Here is a 19,953-nt window from a genome sequence, read left to right as displayed (position 1 = left end):
TGTTTCTCTCACACTGATGTCTGTCTGTCTCTCTCAAAGCAATGAAGAAATGTCCTTGGGTAAGGATTTTAAAAAAATTAATTAGCCCAGGCTGGTATAGCTCAGTGGATTGAGTGCGGGCTGCAAACCAAAGGGTAGCTGTTTTTATTCCCAGTCAGGGCACATGCCTGGGTTGCAGGCTAGGTCCCCAGTACAGGGTGTGTGAGAGGCAGCCACACATTGATATTTCTCTCTTATACAAAAGAAATTCACTATATCTAGTGAAAGTGTTAAGAAGGAAGTGAATCAAGTGAATCAAGTGAATGGGAAACCCATCTGTGACAGGGGATCAGGGGAGGCTTCTCTGGGGCAGGGGGCATTTAGGCTGAAGCTAGAAACTTTGGGAGAGGGAAGAGGGAGCAGTATTTTGGACAGAAGTCTCCAAACAGAACAGTTACGGCCCTAACGCTGACAAGCTGACAACAGCTTGATTTAGTCAAATAACAGAAAGAGAACCAATGTGAATGGACTTTAGCAGGCAAGGGGGAGCAGAATGAGGCAGATTGGAGGCAAGAAGAAGCCAGATCACTCTGTGGTTCATAAAACAGGACCAGGAACCTGGCTTTTATTCAAAGGTGGTAGGGAGCCACTGAGTGTTTTCATCTCCCCCCCCCCCCCAACAAATGGTTTTAGGCAGGGGAGTAACCATCCCCTTTTCAAAGAGCACTCTGGCCCTGGCCATCGTGGCTCAGTTGGTTGGGTGTCACCCTCTAGACCAAAAAGTCTCCCGGGGAGGGCACATGCCTGGGTCGCAGGTTTGGTCCCAAGTCAGGCGGGTAGAAGAGGTGACCAGTCAATGTTTCTATCCCCCTCTTTCTCCCTCCCTTCTCCCCTCTCTAGAATCAATGGAGGAAAAAAAGCACTCCTGACTGCTGGAGCCGCCTAGAGGGGCCAGGGTGGAAGTGCAGAGAGGAGTCAGAAGGAACCCACACCAGTGTCATCAGAGGAGACGGTGACCCGGACAAGGTGAGTAACCACAGACCAGAGAAAAGTGGGAAGGCCTAAGAGACACGGAGGGAACAGCGGTAATTCACAGAGGTTTAAATCTGAAATGTTAAGAGGAGGAACATGATTCCAAGAGTGGACACTGGTTACTTTTCAGGAGTAAGGAACAGAACCGTCCTGTCAGTATGGTTTTGTGACACGGGTATTTCTGTTTTGTTGGAACTTTCTCAACAGAATGTACTATTTTTATAATTAAAAAATAACAAAAGAAAAAATCAAAACAATGAACAAAGAACCAAACCCCCTGAAGTAATAATTCCCAAGTAGCAGTATACCAATCCTTTACATTTCACACAATTGGCACAAAATGTGGGAACTTTCCCTTCAAATTTCCAGCAAAGTATTTATAATTGTAGATAAAATACTGAGTTATATAAATGCCCACAATTTTACGGAATTTATAAAATAAAATCAGTTTTCGACCCATTCAAAATAAGTTTAAATTTTTTTAAAATTTATTTTTTAGAGAGAAGGAAGAGAGGAAGAGAAACATTGATGTGAGAGAGAAACATTCATTAGTTGCCGCTCCCTCACCCCCTGCTGGGGAGCTGGTTCGAAACCCAGACATGTGCTCTGACCAGGAACTGAACTGGTGAGCTTTCGGTTTGCAGAATGATGCCTAACCTACTGAGCCACACCAGTCAGGGCCATAAAAGTTTTTAAAAATTCCACTACTATTACTTGTTTTTACTTAGCTCCCTCTCCTAATGTACCTTCTAACTAAGTACATTTTTACCCCTTAAAGGGATATCATTATTATAGCAGAGGGGCTACACTAAGAACCCCAAACTGACAATGTCCCTTAGCTTAGCTCTAACAGCGATCCTACTCTAACCAGGTTAGAAAACTTGGTAAGTAGCATTTGCTAAGTAGCATGTGCTTATTCAACAAAGGCTTATTAAGTCCTACCTTTTGTCAGTCAGGCATTATTTTCGACTACCTACTTGATGCCTCCACCTAGATATCTCATAGTCAACTTTAAACTCTACGAATGTTAAGAATGACTCATGATCTTAACCTTTAAACCTGATCTTCCCCCAGAGTTCCCTGTCTCCAACCAGAGCCTCCTATCCTCACCCCAACATCCAGTCAGTCAAGTCCTCTCAGTTCTATCCTGAATATTATGTCCAATCACATCTACTTTCTGTTCTCTCTCTAACTACCATACCAGTCCAAGTCAGGTACTCAACAAACATTGACAGGGTGCCTGCTGCAAGCCAGGCATTGTTCTAGGTGCAGGGATACTACAGTGAACAAATAGCCTCACCCTCCTGAAGTTTCCATTCTAGTGAAGCTTCTTCCACCTGGACTCTATCTGCTACCCAACTGGTGCTCTCTCTCAAGATGACTATCTACACAGCAGCCTGGGCAACCTTTTTTTTCCCCCCTTAAGGTGGGTTTGTTTGTTTGTTTGTTTGTTTGTTTATGAGGTTAGGTGAAGGGAGGGAGAATGAGAGCGAGATGTACAGTTGCCTCTCGCACACCCCCCTACTGGTGATCTGGCCCAAAACTCAGGCATGTGCCCTCACAGGGAATCAAACCAGTGACTATTTGGTTCGCAGGCCAGCTCAGTCCACTGAACCACACCAGCCAGGGCCCTGGGCAAACTTTTTAAAAGGCAAACCTTAACATCTCTTCCAGTTTGAAAACCCTTCAAAGGTCTCTCATTACCCTCAGAATAAAATCCAAAGTCCTTAACATTCCCAACACTGCCAGTGGCTTTACACTTTTTAACCCCAGCACACCATAAGATAAAATTATACCTTATAACCCAGTATACATACACGTACATGTATATACATAAAACACAAGTTTCACAAAATAATATTATTACTAGGTCTGACACACTTAATGTTTTCTGTTTGCTTCAACTTCATTTCTATTCTTAATGCTGGTTGCGATCCAATACTAGGTTTTCCACCCTCAGAAGGTCCAAACAGACTGTTTCTGCAGATTCGTTTGTACCTCTCTAGCTCCAATTTCAGTAACTGCGCTTCTTTCAGTTTCATGACAGCGCTACAACCTTCCTGCCTTTAATGCTTTTGTATGTGCCAGTCCCTCAACCATGAACAGTCAGCACTTCCTGCACTCCTGAGTCTCCTAATCTCCTTTTCCTAACACATATTCCCAGGCTCGGTTCAAATGTTACTCCCACCAGGCTAGTATAGGATTCTTCCTTCATACACAGTCTAGAGTGAAATGACTCTGAGCAAGGCTGCCCCTGCCCTCCCTCCCACCCTGCTCCGACTTCCCTCCTTTTCTCTCTCTCATGTAAGCTCCCTGAAGACAGAAACTGCTTCCATTTTGTTCACCCAACAGCCCTAGTACGTAGCACTGTCCAACACTTTTATTGAAAAATAACCTCTGTTGTTAGGGAACTTATAATATAGGAAGGGAGCAATAAGTACACTGACAGAACCGGTGTCAAAAGTTGGGTTTTGAGTATTTCCTAAAAGCCTCTCTATTAAAGCTGCCATGGGACTCAACCCTCCCAGTATTATTTCTAAGAAAGTATAGTAGAATTAAGAAATGAGTTACATGCAAAATTATGACACAAATTAAACACTTCACAAGTCAACACAGACACTTCTCACAAGTTCATCTTAGACTTAAACTCTGCTCCATAGCCCTGGCCAGGAGCTCAGTTGGTCAGAATGTCACCCAGATAAGCCAAGGTTATGGGTTAGATCCCGGCCAGGGCACATGCAAGAATCAACCAAGGAATGCACAAATGAGTGGAACAACAAATCGATGTCTCCCTCCCTCTCTCTCTCAAATCAGTAATAATAAAAAAATTAAACTGTGTTCTAGTTTTAAAAAAGACTGTATTAGTAAGAAGCGCAGCTTTTAACCTTCTCAACTTTAACAGAGGTTTATGAAAGAATACTTTGTAACATTGATATTTTTTGTATACATTGTCTAAAAATAATTCCTAGAAAATACTTTAGGGTACCTATTCTCTCAAAGACAAATTTAATTATTATTACTTTAAATAGAGTGAAAGGAGAGAAAAAGGATGTGGCAATTTTATCACTATTTTAAATAAGAAAGGAAATTATGAAATAAAGCATGTTAATATGCATGTAGCTCATTTTTTTGTCTTGAAAGGGCAAAGTTTTTATAGATGCTGTATTGATCTGAATAGAGAACTCTAATTCCTTTATTACCTTGGACACTTTTCATTTTCTAGGACCCACTGCATAAATATTATTCCACGAGAAATGACACACACACACATACATACATACACACACACTACAATTATCTCCATGGAAGCAAATGATGGGGTAAAAAGCCTAGATATGCCTCAAATTCTGTTGTGTTTTCTTTTTCCCAGAGGTACCAAAGGCAAGTATCTTCATGATTTGCAATTTTTAAATGTTGAAAAAAGAATGTGGCCAACATAAAAAGCAAGGTTGCTATCAAGTAACATGTTAAAAAGAAATCCTTCAGCCCTGGCTGGTGTAGCTCAGTGGATTAGGTTCCAGCCTGTGAACCAAAGGCTTGTGGTTCAATTCCCAGTCAGGGCACATGCATGGGTTACAGGCCAGTTCCCAGCAAGGGACTCATGAGAGGCAACCATACACTGATACTTCTCTCCTTCCCTTTCCCTCAAAAAGATGAATAAATAAAAATTTTTAAAAATACAAAGAAATCCTTCAAATTCTCTAAGTTTTGAGTTTTAAAAAGCTCGGAGAGTTAATACAAATTTAAACAACTTCGATTCAGTTACTACATATTTCTTACCATCGAGCAGAATGGCAAAAAGAAAGAGGCCTCAATAAAAAGGATCCCCACAATTCAAATAGCCTAACAGATATACAAGAACCAGCAGCTCTGCCACCTTAAACATCTCTGTTAAGTTTCTTCAGTTATATCTGTACGCACTCTGACAAGACAGGAAGTTATTTCTCTCCCAAACTACTTAAGAGTGTCTTACTAAAAAGATTAACTTACACACAGACAGTGATCTAAATCATTAACATAAGTACCTGGGCTGTACCTGGTAAAAATGCAGAGTCCCAAGCTCTAGCCCCTAAGGGTCTGATTTAGTAGGTCTGGAATGGGAGTCCCTGCAAAGCATATTTTGAATAAGCAAACCAGGTTGCTTTGGACACAGGTGGTCCTCCTACTACCAGAAAAAAATAGCACAGATGGCTCACCTGCCTCACCTTTGGTAACAACTAAGTTGAAGATAGTATTTCTGACATGGAAGGCTTAGATTGCCATCTGGAAAACCCAAGGACAAAGGACCTCCTTACTAAATGTGCTCCACTATCACACTAGACACTCAGAGATTTGTCATGGTTTGTTCTTTTCCACAAGGACAATACATGAGGCAGCAAATACGATGTTATAACCCCAACGAAGACCTAGAACTAAATGGAGCAGCCCAAGGCATCTTGGTTAGGAGAGGCCCAGAATAAATTAAGTTTTGCTCTGAGGATCCTTAAAGAACCCTGCAGCAGGCTGACTTTGAACTTCTTCTAAGAGTGTCTGGTGAAACTTCTGGAGAGTAGAGATCTTTCTCTGACTCTTGACAGCCCGGCACAGTGCTGAACAGACAGACGGAAGGCACTGGTGCCTCTGTTAGGATGTGCAGGGAAAGGGAATTCTGATCTGGTTCCTATCTGATAAAAGAATACCAGTGAATGGTTCAAGAGAAGGAAGTAGAAATTGCTGTTAAAATGTATTAGGTATTACTTACACATCTCATGCTAATTTCTTTTTATAAATGGATAGTTGGGTTTAAAATTGCAATCCTCTCCAATTCCTAGTTCAGAAAAGTTCTGTGTGGATCTGTCTACCACAAAAGGAAGCTCTCAACTCATTTCATTTGTCAGATTCTGTGGAAAATCACTAAGGACAGAATAATTTGCTCAGTTCATTCGTCATCTGAACAGATTTCTTGAGAGTGCTTTCCCAAGGAAGCCCCTGTCTAAACTATTCAATATACTTTAGAAACACACATTGTAGCTAAATGAAAATGGCCTTGAAACATTCTCATTTTGCAATATAAAAACTAAAAAGACTAACAGGTTAAGTCAGTATAGTAGAAAAAGTGTATGTCTTGTTGTCCTGCAGATTGGGGTTTAAATTCCAACTCTACCACTTACAAGTTGTATAAATCTCAATAAGTTACTTCTTCCATCTCCATTTTCCTCATATGTAAAAGGAGAAAATGATACCAACTTCACCATAATTTGAAAACTTGACACTGTAAATAAAACAGTGTCAAAAATTAAGGTGACTAGTTCACTCTAGGCACTATGCAAATGGTAGCTGATGTTATTGTGGATATATCTACATTCTAGGTGGGATAATAGTAAAAAAAATAAAAAAGGGTTCTAATGTCTCCTAAGTGTTAGTCTAAAATTATTAAAACTTTTAGAGTCAAGAATGTATATTTTTGTAAATGTCAGGAGCCTTTTAGTGAGAACACTTTCAACTTACCTTTAGAATCCTATCCCAAAACACTCTGATAGCTCTCCATAGGCCCCATTACTTCCTCACTCCCATTCCACCATTTTCAAAATAGCCCTCTTTTCTTCAATAATCTCCAGCTCCCCCTTTATAAGTCCTCCCATTTCAGGCCCTAATAATTTTGTTCTGAGACCTCAGGCCTAATACGAAGGACTTGCACAAAACCATTTGTACAAAAGCTTTTGCAAGTGCTTGTACCAACATTCTTACAAATACTTGATACTAACAATAGCCCAATCAGATATACAAGGCTAAAGTTATATCTAGATTTTACAGTTATGACCAAAGATACATGGCTAGAAAACAGCGTAGCCCAGCCTAGAACACGAGTTTTCAGATTCCAGGTTCAGTACTTTTCCCTACTTAACTTATAAAGCTACAACTTCTTGCATTGTCTTTATATCGTTTGTTCACAAAACGGACTGGAGCTGCAAGCATCTGGGGGGAAACTCTCTTTGAATTTTCTGGTATCACTATAGCATTGCTACAAAGGACAGCTTTCTCCGTACAGTATTTTCTAGAGTAAATAAATAGTTCAAGCAACCCCAAGACATAAGACCAAAAGTTACTTTCAACAGTTCCTGCACAATCTTCAAGTAAGAAAGAATTCTGGGATGCTGCATGAAAACGGCCAAGAGGCCTCGGTCATAGCCCCTCCATGCAGCCCTACATTTCTTCACTTCTGCCCTCTTTCCTCATCCTAAGAGTTTTCTTCAATCTGACATCTCATCAGGGACCCTTCTCAACCAAATAGATTCGTGCGCGCACCTAAGTCCAACACGGCAGAGGTTCTCTCGGACATTTAGGATTGTCCCTCCTTTCCGTCCACACCCCTAGACTGAAAAACTTCATCTCCCAGAGCCCGCACCTTCTTAGCCACCCCCACCCTCAAGCCCCACGCTTACCCCTTGCACCTCCTCCAAAACCTCCCAAGCTCTCGGGTTGGCGGGCGATACTTCCTATCTCTCCTGGCCCGGATCGCCTGGCCTGCAGTCCGCGGCCCCGATCTGGCCCCAACAGATCACGGACCCTTCTGGTCCCCCGAGTCCGAGGCCCACCAGCCTGGTCCCTGCCCCGCCTCCCCGCCCAAGGCGCCAAGTCCTCGGGGCTCCGTCTCCAGGCCCCGGTCATACTCCGAGGGCCCCAGGAGCTGCGGGGAGAGCAGGAAGGAGGAGGCAGCGGCAGTCAGGACATGGGGCGGGCCGGGCGCTGGAGACCGGAGGCCCAGGGCCCGACCGGCTCCCGGCTCCCGTGGCCCGGACTGAGCCCTCCCGCTCCGCCAGCCCGCGCCTCCGCGGCCTGCCCTCACCTGATCCAGGTTTTCATCGCTGACGCTGTCCGTGTCCGAGTCGATCACCACGCGGCCTTTCCGCTTCTTTACCATGGTGGTCCCCCGGCTCCCACGCCGGACGCCACCCGGACTTCCCGCTAGCCCGCCTGCCAGTGGGACCGCCACGGTCACTGCCGCCGCCGCCGCCGCCGCCGCCGCTCGACCCACACAAAGGCGACCGCGCATGCGCGCTCCGCTCCGCCCCTGGCCCCGCCCCCCGCTCGGAGCACGCCGTTCGCCGGCGCTCGGCGCCCCGCCCTACCCTGCTCCCGACGTACCGTGGGAGGCGGGCGCAGCATCACGCTAGGTTCCCGGCAGTGGGTCACTTTCCCTTTCCCTGCGCGTGCCCCTGGACACCTTGGCTGTGTTTACGGCGCAGGACCAAAGCTCCATGTCCTGCCTACCTGTCGTGGACTGGAGCTGCAAGCATCTGGGTCCTCTCTAAGGAGCCTTTCAACTGTCCTACGCTGTTGAAGTGTCGAGGGCGACGTCAGGAGCTGCCCTCCTGGAAGACACAAGTCACTTGGACCGCGCCGGGGCACCCGTTGGGGGAATGAAGCTTTCCTACCTAAGTAGGTTCCAGGTTCAGCTGAGCAAGTGGCAACTGAGCTGGGACCTGAAGGATGCATCTTAGTCACCCTTTCCCCCCAAAAAGTAGAGGGAAGGGTGTTCTGAGCATAGAGAACCACGTGGGCAAAAGCCACGATAATAGAAAAAGTTGAGTTCAGGGAACTGCAAGTTTATTATGGCTGACCAGACGCTATGGAGTGGGGGATACGGATGCGAAAGGACCCAGCGGCCACATCATTCAGAGGCTAATAAGCTATATGAGAAAGTATTGAAAGATTTGAAACTGAAGAATGACGTTATTAGACTTGTGTTTTTAAAAGATTACCCTGACTGCAGTGTGGTGAATGCATTCAAAGAGAGGGAGACTTAGGGCAGGGAGACCATTTAGGCTATTGGTATCATTTTAGCAAGGGATGGTTTCCTGAATGAAGGAAGAAGCCTTCGGAAATGAACGGATATTTGGAAGGTAAAATTAGCTCGACTTGGAGATTAGTGGGGGAGAGGGGTAGATAAGGTGAGGTCCCAGACATAACGATGTTCAGATTCTGGCATAGGAAGCTGGTGGTAAGTGGGCCCTTCCTCGAGATAAGCAACCTCTGTGGGAGGAGGTTTGGGAAACTGACGTATGTATGTGGAAAATAAGGTCAGTTTTATGCCTCTTGAGTTTGTGGCCAGCCAATAAAAAGGGCAGCTCCAGAAGTGATTTCTTTGTGGGATTTGTTATATAGGGTTAGGAGAATAAGAAATAACAACTTGAAACTGTTCCCAAAACTTTTTGGAATCCATTAACTCATTATTCTGGTAGTGAATCTGGGAGTTAGATCCCAGACGTCCCAGAGCATTATTGGGCAGAGGCAGGCTGATGCATCCTTGGTCTCTGGTCCTCTTTTTCTGTCTAAATTTTGTATTTTCCAGCAGGTTTATAACACATATCACAAAGGTGCATGACTTAAAATAAGTCAAAGAAAATAATGTAATGTAAAATAAGTAATAAAGTATATCACAGAAACATTTCTGGAACCAGACACATACGTAGATGTCTAGTTTGCTGCCAGTTAGCTTGAAAAGGTGTTTAGGATTCAGGTACAGAAAACCAATGCCCGACTACTGCTTTACTCCAAAGGAGTTTTTCTAAGATACAAACCCTAGACTTCTCTCCCCCAGGACATCCTTAGAACTGAGGCTATGGCCAAGATGATCCAGAATGACCAGGCCAACTCCCCCATTTCTAGCCACATTGGAGCCTGGTGCCCTTCTGCAAGGTAGGGTCTTCCTTTCGGTGACCCAGCCATCTCTTATTGGGCTGAGGGTCTAAAAACTGGCTCAGATCTGAAAGTGGGACAAGAACTGCCCTCAGCCCCCTGGCCACCCAACATTGTTTTCTTCTGATTGAAAGTTGAGAACTCTTTTTGGTTGCCCATGTATTTTGCCCTTGGGGATGCTGTGTTCTGTTAGGTATTTCCATAATTCTCCGGGGATCAGGCCTTCTCGGGTATACTCTGACCTTTCTACTCATAATAATTGCATCTACCTAGCTTAAGGCAGTTAAGTGCTGCCACCTGGCTAACAGCCTCTTGTTTCAAGATCCTATCACCCCACTGCTGTTAGCCAAGTTTTGTAACAGCCTCTCTGCTGAACTTCTAGTGATGCTGGTGTACCTCTTACCGTCACATTCCTTACGGCCTTGGTAAATGGAGTATCCTCTCCAACTTCCCATGGAACATAATCATTTGGTGAAATTTCCGGCCTCATATAGTACATCCATTTTGTTGTTTGTGCTTACTTCCCAGCTTTTCAATCCCCTACTACACCTTATGTTTTTGCAGTCCTGGCATGTGGGTTGTAGAATTTTCCATGCTTCTCAGAACCATTGTAGTAATAAATTTGGATCACTTCCTGGGGTCCTTGGCAGAGTGATAAGTTCTGTATCTCTGGAGAGTGCTTCCAAATCAATAAACTTTCCCTAATCCAATTTTACATTCTAGTCCCCTTGATCAAGCATCCTCAGAATCCATTGTCTTGCTGCTCTCCCAGCTTTTGCCATTACATTCTTAACTAGTTCTTGTAGCTCCTTTAGGGTATAGTCCCTTTCCTCCCTCATCAGGTCCAATATGTCCCCCCACTGGGTTATGTGGTATTTTAACCCTAGTTATTGGCCTAGTGTCCAGGAGGGAAATAAGGGCAGATATTGAGGAGGGCGCCTATATGGTCTTACAGGGTACAGGCCTCTTCACAGTCTAATAACCAGATAGGTTTGCTGGATGGTGAGCCATTTCTTCAAGTTAAGGGGATTCAGGAGACTCTGAGAATTAAGATCTTCAGTGGCATCAATTAGCCCCATCCCAAATGTCATGGTCCAATTACTAGGGCCTAGGCCTTGGCCTTGGCTTAGCCAACCTGCCTTAGCCAACCTATCCTTTGGGAGGATAACCTTACTGAAGTTCAGACTGCTTTGATGATTATCCTGGGCCTCAGCTTTCCCTGCCCACCCTATTGAAGTCCTCTTCATATGCTATTAAGGAAGCCCTCTGGTGTCCACACTTGATTTTCAGTAATAGCAACCCAATTCCATATTATAGTTACCGTGCCCCCCTCCAATATTTTTCAAATGCCTTTATACACCCCAACCAGCTGGCACATTCCCTTCTACCAACATACTATCACTATTTACCAGTGATGAACTATTTAACAGTTGTACCACCAGATCTTCATTGCCAGCTGTGTGGTAACTCAGTTTCTAAACAGTATTTTATTGCCTTCTTTCTTGGACTACTCTTAGCACCTGCTGTTGCAGATTGGGTTATCCAAGAAGCAGACTCTGAGATGGAGTTTAGTGTTCAGGATGTTTATCAGGGGGTGTCCCTGGAATCGACAGCTGTGGAAGGGAGGGAAAGTGGGAGAAGCTGAACTGCAGTGTGTGCCTGACTGCACTAAAATAGATGGTCTGAGTTGTCCCACACTGGGCTGAAGTGGCTAGACCTTTATAGCCCTGCCTCATTCAGTCATTTGGTGGAGGCCTTCTGGGAAAGCTGTGACCCTGGGTAAGGGATCTCTCTCTTTGCAGCTTAGCCAGAGGCTGAAGTATCTAAGAGCTAAACGCGATCAGCTAGGCCAGCAGACCCTTCCTTCCTAGATGACACATTTCTTTGTCCATCTAGAAACTGAAGCACAGTAAGGTTCCTAAAGTAACTCAGTTGGTAAATAATGGAGCCAGTGTGATTCCAGAGTGGTGGTCTTAACTACGGTCACCTACCACCTCTGGCTAGTCTGGTAGGCATGCAACTATAGCCTGCTTATCCAAAGCAGTCAGGAGCTGGCCTGCTGGAAATAACTTTAGTATAAAACAGGTAGAGGGACAAGACTGTAAAGGTGGTCTAGACAGGACACAGAGGCAGAACCACAGTAACCAAAGAGGGGACCAGGAAAGGAGAAGTTTTCTAGTTGGTCTGCAGTCCTGCAGGAGAGGGGCCTTGGGCAGCTGGCATGCCCTGTCCATCACCCTGGCTACATCTCCTGGGAGCCTGGGAGAGAATGATACACCGCTTCCACAGTTCAGACAAAACAGCACTTCACAGCCTCCAAGTCCACGTCCTTTGAAGCCCTGTTCTCCAAGCAGTCCCTAATCCAAGGAGGCTTTTCCTCTTGGAAGGAGACTGTATAGCTTTGCTGACACAGATATACTTGGCAAACATCCTTCTCATAGTAAATTGTTGGTCAATCTCATAAATCAGTCCCTTTGCCTTTGGTCAGTGGGAACTGGTTTGCCAGAGTTTGATCTTTTTTCAATAATGAACTGAGCAGCCAGACTTTGAGGAGGGAGAAGCAGTAGGCTGGAGCCTAAGTTTATGTTCCTCCTCAGGATAATGCCATACTTTTCTTGGATGGCCCTTCCTCTTTCTTCTCTGTTTTGGACTGGGTGACTCTTGCAGCCTAAAATCAACCCCTAATGCCCATTGTATGGATGGAGTAATATTTTTCTATCCACTATTCTCATGTACTTCTGTGGTTCCTATTACTAGAAGGTGGCATGGTCATACTCCTTTGTTATACAATGTTTCTTTAAAAAATTAATTAATTTTAGGCCGGGGGAAAAGAAGGAGATAAACATCAATGTGTGGTTGCCTGCCATGTGCCCCCCCACCAGGGACCCGGCCCACAACCCAGGCATGTGCCTTGACTGAGAATCGAACCAGCAATCCTTCAGTTCACAGGCTGGCACTCAATCCACTGACCCATACCAGCCAGGAATGCTGTTCCTTTTTTTTTTTTTTTAACAGTAAAAGAGGGAAAAAAGGAAAAGATGAAATTAAAAGGAGAGGAAGAAGGCAAACTCCTGCTGTGTTGAAGGAAGAGCTTAAAGCCAAAGTTGCTTTTGGTGTCTTCTCTATGCTCTTCCTGTATTCATCCAACAGATGCTTTTTGAACACCAGTAAAGGCCACACAGGTGCCTAGGTTCTGTTCCTCTGAGTAAAGTGTAATTTGGAGAGTTAGGACAATGTAGGGCATGTTCTAATCTCTCCCAGCTCTTTTAAATTTAGTTTTTAAAGTGCAGGATTAATATATGTCCATTGTAGATAAGAAATCCAAGTACTGGTACACACCACCCACCCCACCACCACCACCAAAAAAAGAAAAGAAAAAAATCCAAATACATAAAAAGAAATCCCTCACTACATTTCTCTCTCAATTTCATTCCACAGGAATAATGCCTATGACCAGTTTGGTGTTCATTGTTCCAGACCTTGTGGGGAACACATGCAAACACACCCAAAAAGCATGATCATATAACATGTATCAGCCTGTAAGGTGCTCTCTCCCAGCAGTGTTAGCCTCTCCCAGCAGGTGCAACTCAGGCCGCCGCTGCCCAAGGGAGTCTGAGGAAGCACTGTGTGCAACCACAAGGTAATAACCTCTCGCCATAGGCCTGGGCTCTGTGACTAAGTTGTACAGATTGAATTTGTATTAAATGGGAAACATGGAGCCCCGACTGGTGTGGCTCAGTTGGTTGGAGTGTCATCCCACAAAGGGAAAGGTCACCAGTTGAATTCCTGGTCAGGGCACGTGCCTAGGTTGTGGGTTCCTCCTGGTTAGGGTCGTTTGAGAGGCAGCTGACCAATGTTTCTCTCACATTGATGTTTCCCTCCCTTCACCTCTCTCAGAAAATAAAACCCCTGGCTGGTGTGGCTCAGTGGATCGAGTGCCGGCTAGATTCCCAACCCAGGGCACGTGTCTGGGTTGCAGACTGGGTCCCCAGTGGGGGGACCGTGAGAGGCAGTCACACATTGGTATTTCTCTCCCTCTCTCTCCCCTTCTCTTGCCCTCTCTAAAAATAAATAAATGAAATATCTTTAAAAATAAATGGGAAATATGGGTTTCCTTGTATTTACTGTTCCTTCCTTGGAAGCAAGAACTAATTTGAGTATGTAAGGCCTCTCATTTTAGCTTCATGGTTTATAACCTAAGCACACATAACAGATGCTATCTATATGCACATACTCTGAAGTGTCCTCTCATCAAAAAGGACTCAAGCCCTGGCTGCATGGCTTAGTTCGTTGGAGAATTGTCGCATACGGCAAAAAAAATTAGGGGTTCATCCCTGGTCAGGGCACATGCCTAGGTAGCAGGTTCAATCCCTCACTGGAGTGTGTATGGGAGGCAACTGATCAATGTTTCTCTTTCTCCCCTTTCATCTCTAAAATTAATAAATATATCCTTGGATAAGGATTAAAGAAGTGTTAAAAAATTAAAGTACTTAAGAAAGCATGTCAGAATGCCAAGGAATGAAAGGTATGTTGCCATAGGGATAACATATCTTCAAATTTATTTTATAAGTTAATTATTTGCCAACTTTCATATTTAAGTGTGATTAATTACTCATTACTTGAGACATATCACAAGTGATTGTAACATACTTCAAGACACTAACACAAGTGAATCCCACAATTTAAATTCTTTATCAAAAGCCTATCTTGGAGGAGCTCCTACCCTTTGCAACAGCATGGATGGAACTGGAAAGCATTATACTGAGTGAAATAAGCCAGGTGGTGAAAGACAAATACCATTTGATTTCACCTTTAACAGGAACCTAAACAACAAAACAAACAAGCAAGCAAAATAAAAACAAAGACACTGAAGTAGAGAACAAGGGGACAGTGACCAGAGGGGAGAGGGGAGGGAATTTCAGGGGAAAAAGGGGAAGGATTTACAGAAACTAGTATAAAGGACACATGGACAACAACTAAGGGGGGTGGAAATGGGAGGGAGGTGGGGAGCACTGGGGGGGGCTGGGATGGGAGCAAAAGACAGAAAACTGTACTTGAACAATAATTAAAAATGCTAGATATTAAACAAAGCCTATCTTGGGGTTTATTTAGCAGCACAGGGTCCCCTGATTTATGCGTTCGTGTGTCAGACATTCAGTCGAGCTCCTGTCCTGTGCCAGGCACTGAACCAGGTGCTGGGAAAACAAAGGTGAACAAGACACCATCCCTGTTTACACCAGGGCGTGACAGTTTTTGAGCTTTACTGAGGAGCACCTAGGGGCTTGTTAAAATGCAGTCTGATTCAGTAGGTGAGGAATCTGTATTTTTAACAGATACCCATAGCAATTCCCCAAGTGTATGGGTCTCATTTTGAAAAACTAGTCTGGAGACAGAGAGAGGTTCAAAAAGCATATAAGGGGTTTGGGATCGGGGACGTTTTTCTGTGCCCAAAGTTCCCTGAAATAAGCAGTCCATGCACATGGTAATGAAGTGTTCCAAAAGCTGGAGTTGGGATGGCCCACTGAGAATGCCCTGGGTAGGTTCAAAATGCAGAAGAGTGCAGCCTTCCATAAACAAGTTGTCAACATGTAGTTTTTCAGAAGATTCTGAATCATTATGTGCTTAAATGTTTATCGAATGCCTACTTTGACCCGGACACTGCGGGGCATTTACTAATGTCTAAAGCTCCCACTATGTCCTACCTTCTGTTATTTCTACTTCTCAGCAGCATTACTCTGTTGATTATTGTTCTTCTTCTCCAGGTCTTCAATCTCTTTTTCTACTGGCTCCTTCTTTTTAACACATCTTTTTTGTCTGGAAAGTAAAAATATGGCCCTGGACAGGTGGCTCAGTTAGCTGAAATGTTCTGTACACCAAAAAGGTTGCAGGTTCAGTCCTTGGTCTGGGCACACACCCAGGTTGGGGGCACAGTCTCTGGTCAGGGCGTGCATTGGTTGTCAGGGAGACAACCAATTAGTGTTTCTCTCGCACATCAACATTTCTCTCTTCCTTCCTCTCTCTCTAAAATCAATAAACATATCCTCAGGTGAGACTTAAAAGAAGAAAAGTAAAGTAAAAATGTGTCTCCTTTTGCTATAATCATGTTCTCTTCTTCACAGCCCTTTCAGTTAGGATGCTTTTGGCTGCAAGTAGCAGAAAATTCAACTTACATCAGCTTAAACAAAAGCATCTACTGGCTCTTATGACTGAAAAGTCCAGGAGCAGTTCTGGCTTTAGGTAAAGCTTGATTCAGCAGCTCAAATGGTATGAGAAGGAGCCAACTTTCTGTTCTTTCTGTTCTCGGCTCTGCCTTACTCCTTGGTGTTCCACCCCACTCACACCAAGGCAGCTGTAGATTCTCTCTCCTCACGTTTGCAAAATGGCTCATATTTGCCCACCACATCACCAAGGGAAAGATAGATGATCTGTCTCAGGAGCCTCCGAGGAAGAAGGAGGAAGCCACTTCTCCCTGAAAGGGTCCCGTAACTCCTTGGCACTGATTGGGTTAGTTGTCAATTACTGAACCAGTCCCTGGAGCCAAAGGGATGGGCTGTGCCAATTGAATTAAGCCAGGCAGGGCAACCCTTGGAGTTGGATTTGGAGTTAATCCTGTCCAAATCACATGGCTGAGAACGAGGAGAATATTTGGGGACATGGACCTAAAAGGAGAGGAAATGCTTGGTGTAAGAGCCATGCTTCTGGAATTATAGGCTAGTTCATCCTCCACTTTCTCTTCTTTTTATAGCAGTGCATAAGCTTTATTTTATATTTTTTATCCATTGATTTTAGAGAGAGGAAGAGAAGGGGGGAGAGAGAGAGAGAGACTGAGAGATCAATTTGTTGTTCCATTTATTTATGCATTCATTGGTTGATTCTTGGATGTGCCCTGACCAGGGGGTTGAACCCACAACCTTGGTATGTACATACAATGCTGTAAATAACTGAGTTACTCAGCCAGGGCCTTCCACTTATACTTTAGCCTTGAATCCAGGATAAGAATTGTTCCCCATGCCCAGATCATTAATTTTGCCAAGCCTCAGCATTCTGCCTCACGGGGTGGAATACATTCTCATATTCTAACAGGAAAATTTGCCATTTTGACTGCAAATTCTGCAGACTGAGTGTCCCTTGTCACACCAGGTGATCCTTAGCATAATTGAGTTGCTCAGAAATGTTTCCCTCCAGGTGCTCTACACAGGCATTTGCACAGGCAGTTGGAGCTAAACCTGAATGAAAGTACAATCTGGTGTGAGAATATAAAGCAGATTGAATGCCAAATGAGGTTACAGTGAAGTAGTAGAAGTGGATGAAACCTCAAAGGGGAACAAAGGCTTAGGACTAAGTCTCGAGAAAACCCACATTTAGCGGATGAGGGAAGTAGTGCTGAATAATGCCCTACTGGTTAAAACTATTCAAGCCAATACTACCTGAATCTTCTGAATGTTTAAACTGTGGCAAAAATTTATGCTTGATTTAATCCTACTTTTCATATCATGTCAATTTTTTAAAGATTTTATTTATTCATTTTTAGAGAGGGGGAAGAGAAGGAAAGAGAGGGAGAGAAGTAGCAGTATGTGGTTGCCTCTCATGTGCTCCATACTGGGGACCTGGCCAGCAACCCAGGCATGTGCCCTGACTGGGAATTGAACAGGTGACCTTTTGGTTTGTGGCTCACGCTCAATCCACTGAGCTACACCAGCCAGGGTCATATCACATCTATTAATCTCTGGCTTTCACATGCTGACCAGTTCAGGAGTAATTCAGAGTTTTCTCTCATTATCTAAAACTTCACTCTCCAATATGGTAGCCACTAGCCACATGTGGCTATTTAAACTGAAATTAGTTAAAATTAAATAAAATAAAAATTCAATTCCTCAGTGATACTAGCCACGTTTCAAGTACTCGAGAGCTGCATTTGGCCAGAGGCTACCGTGTAGAATACCACCGTATGGGACTGATATGGAATATTGCCATTTTCACAGAGAGTTCTGTCTGTTCAGAAGTTCTCTGCATATTTGCTTGTATTTCCCACTGGGTCTGCCTAGACATGCTATTTCTATTAAAATTTTAAAAGTTGGTCAAGCTGTCTGTCTACTTAGAGATGGTGGCACAAACTGGGATATATAATTTAGGATTGGGACATAGTGGGTGATATACCCACACAAGCAATGACTTAAATAGGGAAAAAGTTTACTTTTCATGTTAAAGTCCTAGTCCAGGTGTAGGCAATTTAGGGCTCTTTTAGCTGCTCTGATGCACATAGACCTCAAGGTCCCAGTCTCCTTCCTATTTTATATTACTTCTGCAGGAGGTTGCTCTCAACCTCATGGCTCAAGATTGGACCTTGGGCCCTGGCCAGGTAGCTCAGTTGGTAAGAACATTGTCTTAATATGACAAACTTGTAGGTTCGAGTTCCAGTCAGGGCACAAACAAGAAGCAACCAATGAATGCATAAATAAGGGGAACGAATCCATGTTCTCTGCCTCTTGCTCTCCCTCCCTTTCTTTCTCTCCCTCTAAATCAATCAATAAATTTTTTTTAAAAGATGGAGTTTTTTTAACTATCATTACCAAGTTCTAGGCAGTAATGTGACAGCCAAATGAAAGAGGGGGAAGACACAAGCCAGTTGTCTTTTAAGGAATCGCATGGCATTTCCGCTCCCATTGGTACCTGCAAAGGAAGCTGGGAAATGTAAACTTATTCATGTGTCCAGTTAAATATTCTATTACAATAAAATGAATGAAAAACAAATATCAGGAGTCAATGAGTAGTTTTCCCCACAGGGCTCAACTGCTGGATATGAGGACCAGGTAAGGAAATGCCAAGCAGGAACCGAAACTATTAAGTCTGTTCAATTCTCGTACCCTGGCCAGTGATGTTTAGCCAAAAGCAGTTCAGGTTGAGAATGTTTTAATGGTGCGGCAGATGTAGCAGGTTGTTCCCAAATCCAAGTCAGGAGGGTGCTGAGACCGTAGCTACAAAGTAGAATAAAACTGCCTTGGTGTCGAGTGATATTGGCAGAGGAAGGGTGGGGTTTTACCTGCCTGGAGTGGATGAAGACCTGAGCCACAGAAAAAGAATTGGTCTGTGTCCAGATATTTATTCAAGTAACTTCACAAAATGCTTGACTTGAGAGCTGCAGATATAAATATCCTAAAAAGAGGATAGGCGATTCATCTTGTTTAATGGAAAATCCCCTTGAACACTGCCAGCTCTTTCTAATTAGGTGACTCTCCTCATGCACCAGTCTGTCTGGACTGCAAGGTGGGCTTCCCTATCAGGAAGGACTCTGAATGAATGGGCCTTGAACCTCAAATTGGGCCCATTTCCTGTTGTAGATTAGTAAACAGTCATTCTTCTTTGTCATTTATGCTCCTGTGAAGTTGCTTGGCACGAAGTAATCCTCTGAGCAAACAGATATAACCGAGGTTCTGAATCAGCAGAGCAGAGAATTAACCCAGGATCTGTAGTGACCCCACCACAACCCCAAATTCCCATGAGGTAATTTCCTTTTCTACAATCATTTATTTCCTTTGCTTGGATCATGCCCTAATCATCCTTAAACTCTGAAGGGACTCCATCAAGATACGACATTGTTGGATCATATTGCCTCCTGCCTGAACCATTGCAATGTTATTTTTGTTGGCCTGTGTCACTACAGCGCTTCCTAAAGTTTTTCATGATATTTGTCCTTTGGCCTCTTGAGGCAGTACCCATTCTGCGTTTAAATTTGTGCAGGTTACTGTAGAAGACATATTTTAAAGTGTATCACAAAATCACTACCTTCAAGGTTTCTACCTTCCTGTTGAAGAGAAAAGGCTTGTAAATATACCGATGAGTGAGCAGTTTAGTCACATCTATAATCTAGTTTTCACTTGAACGTAACTGTCAGTGTGTATAGCATAAATATAGGAGGTCAGGCTCCAGCCGGGTAACTCAGTTGGTTAAAGCGTCATCCCCATACACCAAGGCTGTGGGTTCAAGAAGCAGCCAATGTACAAGAAGCAACCAATGGATGCATAAATGGGTGGAACAACAAGTTGGTGTTTCTCTCATTCTCTCTTTTCCTCTCTCTCTAAAAAAAAAATCGATTGTAGGATGTCAGAAATAGCAATCATTATGAGACAAATGCATTAGGGAAAGTCTTTAAGGCAAACATGGGATTTAAGGTGTGTTTTGAATAGGTGCAGTCATTGTATTAATTAGGATCTATTAGTTTTAAGTGATATAAACCCAACTCAGATTAATTTAGGTGAAGGGAAT

General features: G+C 43.8%; 1 protein-coding gene across 1 annotated transcript in view; it reads right to left on the bottom strand.

Moving 5' to 3' along the window:
* RTF1 (RTF1 homolog, Paf1/RNA polymerase II complex component) overlaps nucleotides 1-8,044 on the bottom strand; it is a 52,655-nt gene extending 44,611 nt beyond the window's left edge. Inside the window, exon 1 of the mRNA XM_037161722.2 lies at nucleotides 7,838-8,044. Coding sequence (XP_037017617.2) covers nucleotides 7,838-8,044 — 207 coding nt within the window. The remainder of the gene's footprint in view (nucleotides 1-7,837) is intronic.
* Between the last annotated feature and the right edge of the window lie 11,909 nt (nucleotides 8,045-19,953).

Source organism: Artibeus jamaicensis, unplaced genomic scaffold, assembly GCF_021234435.1.
Source record: "Artibeus jamaicensis isolate MK-2021 breed Jamaican fruit bat unplaced genomic scaffold, CSHL_Jam_final contig_1132, whole genome shotgun sequence".
Classification (NCBI taxonomy): Eukaryota; Metazoa; Chordata; class Mammalia; order Chiroptera; family Phyllostomidae; genus Artibeus; species Artibeus jamaicensis.
Note: the sequence above shows the minus strand (reverse complement) of the source record. Positions and strands in the feature narration are given on the sequence as shown.